This window comes from Botryllus schlosseri, chromosome 2 (genome assembly GCF_051294905.1).
Source record: "Botryllus schlosseri isolate E-star chromosome 2, Bs_hap1, whole genome shotgun sequence".
Taxonomy (NCBI): Eukaryota; Metazoa; Chordata; class Ascidiacea; order Stolidobranchia; family Styelidae; genus Botryllus; species Botryllus schlosseri.
This window is the reverse complement of record NC_137237.1, coordinates 13,494,991-13,508,416: the sequence shown is the minus strand read 5'-3', so window position 1 is coordinate 13,508,416 and position 13,426 is coordinate 13,494,991. Positions and strand designations below refer to the sequence as shown.

At 39.8% G+C, this 13,426-nt stretch overlaps 1 protein-coding gene across 1 annotated transcript; it reads left to right on the top strand.

Annotated features, from left to right (window-relative positions):
* Positions 1 to 1,484: 1,484 nt before the first annotated feature.
* LOC145433662 (delta-1-pyrroline-5-carboxylate dehydrogenase, mitochondrial-like) lies at positions 1,485 to 11,396 on the top strand. The gene is made up of 11 exons (XM_080310823.1): positions 1,485 to 1,643; positions 5,052 to 5,235; positions 7,839 to 8,042; positions 9,209 to 9,364; positions 9,554 to 9,628; positions 9,690 to 9,877; positions 9,938 to 10,060; positions 10,452 to 10,596; positions 10,649 to 10,846; positions 10,978 to 11,099; positions 11,159 to 11,396. Exons 1-11 carry the CDS (start codon positions 1,597 to 1,599, stop codon positions 11,388 to 11,390), a joined length of 1,674 nt encoding a protein of 557 aa, XP_080166949.1. The 5' UTR covers positions 1,485 to 1,596; the 3' UTR covers positions 11,391 to 11,396.
* Positions 11,397 to 13,426: the final 2,030 nt, after the last annotated feature.

Genomic DNA, 13,426 nt, shown 5'->3' with positions numbered 1-13,426 from the left:
GCAATTTTTCGGTGACTAGACTTGACTCAAGTCATATTTTTAAATGCGTAAATTTTTTGTATTGACTCGACATGTACTCGATTCATTTTGCATGACTCGAGACTAGAACGGCCAAGACAGACATTCCATGTAACTTCGAAGAATAGTAAAGTTACCACATTATTTGTATTTCGTCTATCAGTTCTGATACTTGGAAATAGGGCCGTAACCTGTGATAACTGATGAAGATTACTATATTATGAATACGAGTCATTCTATATCACTCAAGAAGAGTTGGAAAAAGGGGGTTAAAGCGGATTGACCTGAAAACTGATCTGTGAACATAACGACTTGGACTCGGACTCGAGTCAAACACTATGACTCGGACTCAACCCTATGCTAGCGGACCTGGACTCGGACTTGACTCGGGGATGAATTGAAAATGACTTGACTTGACTTGACTCGAGTCAAAACTATAAAAGTGAGATTGACATTGTGACTAGGTTACAACCCTAGCAATACCAACGTTTGGAGTTGAGGACGAATTGCTGTTTTGGTCCTGATTGTACCTACAACCCACGCTAACATGGTGTATAACTGGATGGCCATGGCGACAGGTATAAATGTCGAGTGAAGAATTGTGAAATAACGATTGGCGCCCGTTTCAAGTAGAGTCATATGAGAATAAAATAAAGTGAACTTAAAATTCTACCTTCCACTTAATACAGATACTGCAAGCTGCCGTTACGAGAAATGGCAAAGAACGTCTCGGTTATGATATATATCAGCAGCTGTTGATTTTAACCATCGTAATGTTTTATTTGACGAGTATAAAATTTCAAATCTTTGTCCGGTGTGCGTACAAAATACATACGTATACTACATAGATAGGCCTACTGCTCGCCAAGCAGAAACGGTCAAATTGCGTTTAACTAAGCATAACCAAACAGCAATACATGAGTTACTATTTGAAACTAGGCAGAGTGGTGATTCGATTATGATCTTGCGGCGAGGTATAGTGGCGTCTGGTGTTTATTGATAACTTGATATACGGCATGGCTCACACTGTTCTAACAATCACAAAACAATGTACATCGAATATATATTTACTACGTGTGGATACTTCTTACGCAAGGACGAGCAAAGCTAATAGCCTACTTCTGACGTAATAATGAGCAGTGGCGTTTGTAAATCAGCCACTTGCGCTATCAACAACCTGTAATAATATCTCTTCCTTGTTCACGAATGTTCGGTTATGTCATATTCATTGTACAAATAAAAAGTAATCGATCTCTCACAAAGAAATCGATTAGATATATGAAGTAGTCGATTACGATTACGATTACTTTGGATTTTTTTCGAATGTAATCGATTGCGATTACGATTACTTGAAAATGCTGTAATCGTCGTAATCGATTACGATTACTAATCGCGATTACCCCATGTCTGCAGTGCTCAGAGCCCAAACCCAGCCCACAACGGTATCACATATCATTGGTTGAATTCTAACACACGCCCCCAGACCGTTTGCGTGCCTCGAACTTAGATGACCCGTATTGTTCCTAGCTGGTTGTTTGATTTAAATGTGACCTACCGTAGCGTCTGGAGGCGATCATCATGTTATGTCGGGGTGCGAAGTTATTTTCGGTGTCGCGAATATCCGGGTAGGTATTTGCTCTTATACTCGTTTAAAGATTGTATAGAAGTATAGGCAATATAAACGTCCTTTGTGTCACTTGTCAGACTCAGATGATGTTAGTACGGTACACTTTGTCAATATTTCTACAAATCGCATGGTGGTTTTGGCTTTTCTATAACCAATTTGAAAATAACTAATTGACTCGCTGTATCAACTAGCACACTAAGTATGCTCTCCATACTGATGCAGTAGGGCTCCGAAACCTTCACACTTTACACTTTATAAACTTTCATATTTCAGTGCCAAAAGTCTTAAGGTAGAAGTTTTATAAATTGCATCTTATGTCCAGAGTCCAGCGTTTAATTTTAGATTATTTCTCTAATATGTGTCTTTCAATTAGAGGTGATCAAAATAGTCAGTGACTTAGTGTTACTACTCAATTAGAAGTAGCATTCCCCAAGACATGACAAATTGCTTCAAGTGGAGGAAGAAAATGAAAGGCTCGAAACTACCAAGTAGTTTCAAAATGTAGATTGCATTGAGAGATTGCATACTTTTGGCAGGTAATCAAATATGACTGCTTTCGAAATTGCAAGCTATAGCCTATCTCCATGTGAGAGAGCGTCTTTATTTTCATCCAATCAAAATACAGATCAGTCTCATACAAAAATCTATGAATAATGACACTGCAAATACGATCTTCGAAAATATATAAAGTAGAATGTACTTACTGACCACCTCTGTTTGTCAGTAGTGAATAGCTGATTGTCAGTACTATTATGTCCTTACAATTTGATATAAAGATGCAACAAACTAGGTGATATAAGCATAGACTTTTGATCAGTTGTTCCCAAACATTTTAGCTGGTATATATACTGACCAGCTACAAATCAGTGTTGGGATGACTCGAGTCATGATTTGATTCCAGTCAGACTCGAGTCACCTTTTTCCTATGACTTGACTTGATTCGAGCCACGTTTACAAAAATGACTTGACTCGGCGTTTCAAAAATGTAGATTGGTTCGTGATTTAGAGCAAAATTGACGAGTCAAATTCAAGTAATCGGTGTCAATAAATATCGCTATATGTTTCATGATTTGGGAGTAGTCTCGATAACGCTGCTGTGACCTGTGAGAGCGACCAGTTTCATTTATTCGATGGTCTTTTACTGGACCTCCATTGTTCTATCACAATGAATTGACCGCAAACGAAATGATAGGAGCTTACAGCGTACGTTGTCGTTAACTCGTAGGAGAGCAATATAATAGCAAAGTACCCGTCTCTGTTCTACAGACTGATCATTGGTGCCCGGTGCTCACCTTAACCAAACCTCTGGTATGATTTAAATTGAATTTGAATATAGTTTATATTTTCTCGAGAACTATCGGCGCAGGCTTAAATTATATCTCTTGGATATGTAATTGGGTAGTGCATCATATCACATCGTTTCAACTACCGGTATCCGATTTTTCGTATTCTATTCTCTATTTTGGCGGATAATTATATACGGAAGGTAATGGGTACCGGTGTACAGTTACTTACGTAGTATAGTAATTCTAGACATGCATGAGTCTTACTTCTATATTAGGTCAAAGAGAGAGAGAGAGAGAGGGTCTTTATTTTTCATCAAACCAAAATACATAACACACGGCAGTGGTGGTGGTACAGAAAATATGCATGCACAGTATTCGGTATTAGATAGGAATGATCGATAAGACCGTGAGGGTCATCTAGTCTGATCACACCAGCATCAAACAGGTACACTTGACTCTAAACAGTCTGGCTGTAAAAAAAGTTACAGTAGTTAAAAAAATAAAATAGAAGAAAAATTAAACGATGGTAGCAAATGATCAATGAAGCAATGTCTGGGCGAGGTAGGGCAACAGTGTTAGTGTAACGATAAGAGGTGATCAAGTAGGGCTTTTTTGAATCTATCATAAGGCAATTCACGGATATGTGGCGGTAATGCATTCCAAATGATAGGTCCCGAGTAGTCGATAGATCTCTTAGTTAGGTTGCTATTGGGTGGGGGTAAGTAGATATTCCCCTTTGACGAGGATCTCGTGTAATGGGAATGGACATTTTTAGCAGGTATGAAAAAGTCATCAAACACAGGAGGCAGACTATTGGAAAAATATTTGTGAACAACTTTTGATACTTCGAAGCGATATAGCTCATCAACTCGCAAAATTCGATGCTTACGGTAGTAAGGCGATAAATTGGTACGTAAAGGTACAGATGAGATCAGCCGTATCGCACGGTTTTGCAGGGTTCGAATTCTGCACAGAAATGTTTTGCATGCACTTCCCCATACTACGATTCCATATTGCAGGTGAGAGTGGAAAAGAGAAAAATATATAGTTCGTAGTATTGAAGAAATGGTGAATGCAATGACTTAATCATGCCTCGTACTTCAAAACGACAATTTGACTTGAATTGTGACTTGACTTGACTCGAGTCAAAATGTGCAATGACTTGTGAGTTGTGACTCACAGGTAGTGACTTGATCCCATCACTGCTACAAATGTCCGGCAACAGCCAAAGCGCAGAACATCCATCCCAATTATATTGTATTTTTTTCTCACTGTCTGTTATCCTTCACTTTGACGAGTGTGGGCTAATGGTCATAATAACTGGCAGATGCAGACTAACCGACCAAAGATGACGGAGACATATTATAATTTCTAAAACTGCACTCATTTTCACTGACATTTGTCACTTTGCTTTTGTCACGAAGATGCATTGCAATTTTATATTAAAAACTATCACTCACTGGCCATTGATGGACAAAAGTCATTCCAACCTACTTCTTCCAACTACTTACGTGAATACTTCTCAGCCTTTCATTTTCTATTGCAAGTGCTTTTAAAAATCAGTAGGCTACTTATAATTAACCTTAAATTTATGATATCACTTCTACTTTACTTGAGCACCAAGAATGAATACTTTGACCACATCGATGGTATATTATCTCAACTTCTGATATGGCAACCAAAGTAAGAATGCAGGGATATCTAGAAATAGATATCCCTGTAAGAATGTAAACTGTCTTATTTTACTATCAATATATGATATTATAATTAGGGCTGAGCACAATGATTTGAGTACTCGAATCTGAATCGAGTAATTATTTTTATGATTCGAGTAGCAAATAACACTTTTTTCGAGAACTGATTTCAATTATAAGCTGCTCTCCACTGAAACCGACACTATATTATTTGTGGTGGCATTAAAGGAAAATATTTGAACCTTATAATGGGTGATACTGATACTCGACTCGAAGCATAATACGCGATTCAGAATCGAATCACTCTGGTACTCGATTTCGCCCAGCCGTAATTGTAATTGTTTTTAGTCTATGTCTGTTTCATTTTACTATAGTATAATTAAATTTTAATGTGTCTTTCGAATAATTCTGCGCTTAATTTTCCAGGCGCACCATAACTGCGAGAACATTGTCTGTGCACAATGAACCTGTTTATGATTTTGAGCCTGGATCAAAAGTACGGTCAGAAGTATTGGAATCGCTGGCGAAAATAGAATCTACAGTCGAGGACATACCTATCATTGTCGGAGGGGAAAGCATACGCACACAAGATGTCCGCTACCAAGTATCGGTTGGTACCTCACTTGAGTTCACATTAGATTAGTTTGATTATGTAAAGAAATTTGTAAACAATACCGTATGCTGTTAAGTGACAAAGTGAGTATTGATTAGGGTTGTCCAAAATTTGGAAAATCTCAAAATATATGCGTATCCATGTCTCATTCTGTAGAGTATTGATAAAAAACGTCAATGAACCTGCAATAAGCTTAGAGGAAAGTACTTAACATTTGTCTAAATGCATTTGAAAGTAGCTGCCATAGAGTGGGCGGGTTAGCGACCATAGAACGACGAGAAGACAAGTAATCACGAAATCATGTCTCTTGATTGGTTAATCGGCTATGCTTCAATGATCACGACCACGGCGGCTTGCTGATTATGTGCTTCTGCTAGTTCAAGAAGTACGCTAACGGCAATGATTCTGTAAGCGCATTGTACGTTGGTGATTAAATACTAAAATGAGACACTTGATCATTGAATTTTTAGTGTTAAAACTAGATAACGCTAGGTTCAGAACAACAATACCCTCTTGCAGGCATGACAGAGGTGAAACAGCGAATGCTTGTGAACTTATAGATCCCAGAAATACCTATCTGATATGATTGAGATTACGCCAAGTGGTCCTGCTTTTCTGGGTGCAGTGCAGGTAAAGTATATTAGTTATCGCCAAACTGGTCCAGCACACCATGCGAGATGGATTCTGGACACAACCCTGTATGCTCAGAAGATATGTGGGCCGACCAGGTAGCTTGCATTGGGACTCTAAAGAAATGTAACTACCGCGCCGCTTCAATACATTCTTTTTATGTCCATGTCTGGTTTGATTCTAGCATTAGTCATTATGCAGCCGGTAATGATCTAAGATTCATTATGGACATGCTAAACCAGTGGTTCCCAACGTGGGCGATATCGCCCCCCAGGGGGCGATTTGGCGATCTAGGGGGGCGAAAATTACGAAGGGGGCGATAGGGGGGCGAAAATGGACAAAGGGGGCGACGGGGGGCGAAAATAGCGAAGGGGGCGATAGGGGGGCGATGACGCGTCAAAACGGCTGACCTTTTTTTTTTTTAGTCATCCACCTAGCCATTCGGAGAGAAAAAACGTTATTTTCAGCTCTGAGCAGAGAAAGATGACCTTTTTTTTTTTTTTTTTTTAGTCAACCCGCCGGTGATTACAGCCTGTATGCCCAATTATCGGTGCACAAAATTTGGGGGGCGATGATCGGTGTTGACCTTGAAAAGGGGGCGATGGGTCGAAAAAGGTTGGGAACCACTGTGCTAAACAATGCAAGCGAACAGTCTTTTTACTGGTCCTACCAGCATAGTCTATGCTTGCCTTTAGACCTTCTTCCGGGGCATCATTGAGGACTTTAGACAGCACTCGCGGGTATGATTCATTATGCTGCAAGAATGTGACAAGTGCCAAGCATAAATGGCTGATTCATCCAGCCCGAACAGCTTTTAAGACTTCAATTATATAGGCTACCACGACAAGATAAGATCAGACACAGTAGTGTCAATATCAAGTTTTATATTTGTGTTCAATCATAGAACATCCCCTCTGAAACTAGAAGTTCGTTCGCCACTTGCATAAGCGCCTTTGCAATATTTCTTCTCGTGTTTTTGTGCTTTCCCTCGACGAAAACAAGGCATGCAGGCTAGAACGGTTGCCTTCACAATAAGCCATCAAGTCATGTATTTGAAGTTTTTGTGAAGCAGCTGTTCTTTGTTCATCATGTATTTCGTCACTCAACATGTTCTGAATTAATCTTGAATCATTATCTGCGGACCAACCTACAATGCGCTTACAGAATCACCGCCGTTAGCCGACTCCTTGACCAGCTGATCAGCAAGTCGCCACCGTCGTGATCATTGAAGCATAACAGATTAGCCAATCAAGCGCCGTGATTTCGTGATTACTAGTCTGCTTGCCGTTCTATGGTCGCTGACACGCCCACTCTACGGCAGCTACTTTCAAACGCATTTAGACAAATGTTACCGACTTTCCTGTGAGCTTATTGCAGGTTCATTGACGTTTTTTATCTATAATCTATAAAATGAGGCATGGATACGCATGCATTTTGAGATTTTCCAAATTATGGACAACCCTAGTATTGATAAATGATAATCATACGTTATGCGTCTACTGTCGAGCGGTGTTGGCACGACTCGGGTCAATCTTTTTACATGACTTGGCTGGAGTCACAAAAATGACTTAGCATTTGACAAATGTGGATTCACTCGTGACTCAATGCCAAAATTCTCAAGTCAATTTCGACTTGAAGTAATTGGTATCAACTAAATTGCTGTACCTGTACCTGTACCTCTCGACACACGGGTGTGACCTGTGAGAGCAGCCAGTCATGCGACGATTGCACGGCCTGGTTTTACTGACCCTCTGTTGTTAGCATATGCTGTCAATTATTTTCTCTCATCCTGCATCAAGTAACTGATTGCCTGGAAAGTAATTGATATCCCCTCCAGTACCCCTCTATATATTTCATTCCCACTTGTATCGAGATAAAATAAAGAAAATCATTAATAGAAATGAAGTCACTGTCTAATTAAGTATGCAAGAATTTATCACAATATATTCGATAACCATACTGTATTTCAGCCTTACAACCATCATCAAAAGATTGCAAAATACTACTATGCCTCATCGGACATAATTGACAAGGCAATCGAAAACGCTCTCTCTGTACGAAGGGAGTGGGAAAGAAAGCCAATGCAGGACAGGGTGCAAATTTTCCTCAAAGCAGCCGACATGATTGCCGGCGAGAAGCGTGCCGACATTTTAGCCGCCACCATGGCTGGACAGGTTGGTGAATGGACGTGTCATTCAATTCTAGTAGTTTCCAATTATCAGAGTGTTAAATAGGTGTCAGTAGTTACCGGATATGGAGGTAAACATTATTCGAACAAAATTATAGATTCGGATTTTGTGCGAATTCTCAAATCCAAAACAAGAGTTGGAAATATTAAATTGGCCCCTCTTTTGTTGCTTGCATGACTTTTCGTGGTAGGCCTAACAATTTCTCACAGATAACTGTTAAATATATATCATGGTACTCCTGTAATATTGGCCGTCCAGATAGTGTAATGGTGTAGCGAGAGCTTCCGGCTTCTTGATCGGTAGGTCATGGGTTCAATCCGCCGCCTGGTCAGACCAAAGACCTGATTAGTAACACTGGTATCCGTGGCTTCCCTGCTTGGTGCTCAGCATTATCGGGTTTAGCATGGAGGGGTGGTACAAGACTTGGAAAGCATTGCCATGCTATATCTGCACCTTGCTTGTCCAGCAGCATATCCACATGATACGCTCATTGTATGTATATCACGAGTCAGTGTATATGCCGCAAAACCATTAAGGATGAAAACATACTACGTCCTGGCGCTTGAAAGCAACATTGGTCGAAATACGCATTGATTGAGAAGTCCACGTTACCACATAATGTCATAATTTTCCACTAGATTACAAGGATTAACGATTTTGAGGAATTGTCCAACTGCTTTACGTAGGCCTGGACATCAAAAGGTCTGTAAGTTAATTACTCCAGTAGGTAGTTTGTAGAAGTAGATTGGAGTCGCATTTAAAAATTGCAAGATGCATCGTTGCAACTAACATGACTTGTGGTGGCATAAATGTGCAATTTTCGACTGTATATGGTCCCTACCTCATCTCACGAAATAAGTGGTATAGATTCATCAACTGGCAATGGAAGTCTTAATCCATAACCCTTCGGGGGATACAAATCAAAAATGCCTACTGGAGCACTTTGAATGAGTAGAAGTACTTTGAAACTAACCAGTAACCACCCATGCTGAAATTTCTAACAAATCCACATGATTACATTACACGGGCAGTGAGCAGTAAATGTTCAAAATGTGGCTAATATATAGAAGGTACCCAAACCCAATGCTAATTATGGTGTTAGCTTCAGCGGTCCATTTCTATCACAATGATCCATTGTCTTTCATATCAAGGCCAAGAGTATTGTTCAAGCGGAAATTGATGCCGGACCCGAACTCGTGGATTTCTTCCGTTTCAATGCAAAATATGCCATGGACATGGTTGCCCACCAGCCTATCAGTCCTACTCCTGAAGTTTACACCAATACCACGGACTATAGAGGATTGGAGGTTTGAAATAAGATTCATTTTCGCAAAGTAGCGTTTAGGTATATTGTTTGAATACTTTGAAACAAGTTATTATTCTCAAAATTATTGTGGCACCTACAGAAACATAAGTTGTACTCAAGTGATGTCGATGGCTGCTTTTTGGTATTGTACGTCACCTGTCATGTCAGTTAGCACCGTTCTATATTTCAGGGATTTGTGGCTGCCATATCACCGTTCAATTTCACGGCAATTGGTGGAAATCTTGCTGGAGCTCCTGCCATGGTGGTAGGATACATCTGCTTCTCTTAACCACTTCATAGTCTACCTTTTATCAATATCATTTAAGGGAAATGTTGTACTGTGGAAACCCAGCGACACTGCAATGCTATCGAATTACCTGACCTATAAAATTCTTGTCGAATGTGGACTCCCTCCTGGTGTGATACAATTTGTGCCAGCCGACGGGCCCACTTTTGGAGACACAGTTACATCGTCGAAGGACTTGGCTGGTATCAACTTTACAGGAAGTGTTCCGTAAGCCTATTACGTTTCTGTAATCAGTGAAAAAAGTGTGAATATCATCTTTCGGTTCAGGACCTTCACAAGATTGTGGCAGCAAGTGGGTCAGAATCTGATGAATTATCGTACATTCCCAAGGCTTGGTGGTGAATGTGGTGGAAAAAATTTTCATTTCATATACTCTGGGGATGTGACCAGGTGATGGCATTGCTTTCTGGCTTAGTGTGCACTGTGCAGTTTTGCACTTTGATCGTGGCGGACAACTTCCTGCTTTACCAAATGCAATTGAGAAAGCCCATACCGGAAATAATTCACAAATGCCTTAATTGACGCGATTCAACGAGAATTTCAAAAGCAATAAGGCTTTCAAATCTAGGCTACAATGTAAGGTACATCAATAGCAATGGGAAACTTTTAGTGATCGGTATAAGATCTAAGATGTAATAAATTGAGAATAATATGCCATCAATTTAGGATGTTCAACAAATACTTGCTATAAACTCAATCAAAAACGTCCTAGAAATTTGGTCACTTCAACCCAACTGGACACAAAGCTGAATAATATCAGTGCGTCTATTTTTACATCTAGCATTGTGAATGGCACCATCCGTTCCGCCTTCGAGTTTAGCGGACAAAAGTGTTCCGCTTGTTCTCGTGCTTATATCTCGGAATCAATGTGGCCCGAGTTCAAAGAGGCTCTGCTCGAAGCTTGCAAGAATTTGAAAATTGGAGAGGTATCATTGCCAGTTGTCAAATAGCATATAATTATATGACTTTGCATAACAGCCCAAAGACCTCGGCATTTTCACTTCTGCCGTCATCGATGCAGCCTCATTCAAACGAGTGAAGTCGTACATTGAGCATGCCAAGTCATCGTCGGATGTGGAAGTTTTGGCTGGAGGGAATTGCGATGATTCTGTGGGTTTTTTCGTGGAACCCACTATACTGAAGACTACCAATCCGCAAGAAAAGCTGATGAACGAGGTATGCGGTAGTAAAAATTCAGGAATGAGACAATTAACTACAGATGATGTGTGGTCTATTTTTGAGAAAATGGTATCCACAATTTCTAAATTTATTCATGATTATTCTTATTCTGACCGAATATTTTGCAGGAAATCTTCGGACCTGTACTGACGTGCTACATTTACAAGGATTCAGAATACAAATCCACCCTTAAAATGATCGATGAAACTTCTCCGTTCGGTCTTACAGGCTCCATTTACAGTACAGATGAGTGAGTTCACATTGTATACGACTGATCTGCCATGGTGACAGTGATAGTATTCTGTTCAGGTCTTTGGTTGAAGAAGCAAAGGATGTCCTTCGTAACGCAACCGGAAACCTCTACATTAATGACAAGTCAACCGGTTCGGTTGTGGCCCAGCAATGGTTTGGGGGCGCCCGCAAATCCGGAACAAATGATAAGCCTGGCGGTCCTCACTACCTCCATAAATGGGTGTCACCTGTTGTTGTAAAGCGTACATATCAGCCGCTGCAGGATTGGAGTTACCCCTCAATGAAGTGAAAAGTTCAAACCCCTCAATGAAGTGAAAAGTTCAACAAACAACTCGCAAAATCGAAGTTTCATCTCCATTCATGTGTGACCTATTGATGTTCCTGCAATTGAACTATTGAAAGTGGATTCATTAGAAGAGGCGTTCGTTCCAGAGGAGTGAAATCGAAATATATACAGGGGCTGGAAGTTACCCTGTCGAGTGTTGATCATACGAAATTAGCCTGTGAGAAGTGTTATAGGTCTGAATATACAAGGTCAACAAATCTCCGAGTTCATTATAGATGCCGTCACAAAAAAAGATTGTGATCATTGTGTATTTATGAACGTTTTTCGCGTGAATGGTGTTCAGAGAGAAGCTATTTTGATGCAAAACTACATTTTAGAACATGGCCTACACAGTAAATATTTTCATGAAAATTGTGGCTCTGTGTGTCAGGCAGGGTTAGATTCAAGTACAGAGACGAGGGCGCCACCGTCTACTGATTTAAGTGAACATAGCCTACACTGCTAGATTGTAGATATTTCCATGAAAAGCTGCTTTGATTGACAGTCTGCTAAATGAGGTCAAGACCATGTAGCCTAAGTGTCTCATTCCACAGGGCTGTTAAAAACAATTTCTCCTATCAAATTTCACTGGCTACGGGACAAAATTGTTTTGTTGGCTAAAAACAACAAACCCCAAATTTGGCTCAATTCTGACCAGTAGAAGCGATATTCTTGAAGTAGAAAATTTTGAATTTATCATAAAATTTCAAATTTTTTACCCCATAAAATTGTTAGGCGGTCAGTAGAGATGATGCACACCAAATTCAGGTCAATTCCAACCACTAGAAGCAAAGTTATTGCAGTAGCAAAATTCCATGATTTTATAATAAATTGAAGATTAGCCACCGTAAATACTATTTTATTCAAATCCAATTTTTCTATTGCAATAACCTCGCTTCTACTGGTTGGAATTGAGCAAAATTTGATATGCATACCGACAGCCTAACAATTTTATAGGGTCGGCAGAATAATTTTTATATATGATAAATTCAAAGCTTTCTACTGCAAGAATCTCACTTCTACTGGTTGGAATTGAGCAAAATTTGGTGTGCAGCGTTGTTTTAGCCAACATAGGCCAAATAATTTAATCACATAGCCAGTGAAATTTGAAAGAAAAAATTGTTTTCGAACAGCCCTAATGTATGTACATTAAATGTAGGCCTTCATTATAAATTCATTCGAGTCGGTCATTCCTGCATCAACACCATGACAGCCAGTCTACAATCGTTGACACGTCGAACTAATCTATGTAAACCTTGTGAGCTGCAACTCTTCATGTTGATGCACAAATAATACAGTGAGGTAATAACACATGCTGCGACCACCAAGTTAATCGGGATACTTGGGCATATAACATGTTGCTGGTATGCATGGTTTTGCAAGGTGTCCAAATGTATAACTTATCCTTGTGCGGTTAGAAGTTCATGATGAATCCTCAATCAACTTTAAAACTGGCATTGGGGTCAGATCATGTCAGGTGGTCCAGAAAAATTTCAACTTATGCCCCCACCATCTCAGATTATCATGGAAATTGGTATGCTTAGAAAACTTTTCTTTCTGATTTCAGAAAAACAAATTTTATGAAAATCGGTCAAGTAAAACTGAAGATGTGGCCGTTCAAAAATTGCTGTTTTTGTGATCGCTCAAGCGGAAAAAATGTCAGAAATTTACACATGTAATTGAAATCTGCTATATTTTGGTCAAATTAGGGCTGTTGAGGGTGACACTTTCACACCTGTTCATTTACATCCTACTTGATACTTTGCCCCCTTCTTTGACACCTGGGGCTGCATAGTCTGACCTTTAACCCCATGATTCTGTTCGCGTCTTCGAAAATCGCTCACACGTGACGTCATTTTTAATTGCAAATTTCTTTTGACCAAGAGGTGGTGTCATCAAGTGTAAGGTGTCATTGGAAAGCTCCTGATAAGAACTTTCAGAATCAACTATAACATTCCTCGCTATAGAATCATTACATACCATAAGAGTGCCATGAAACT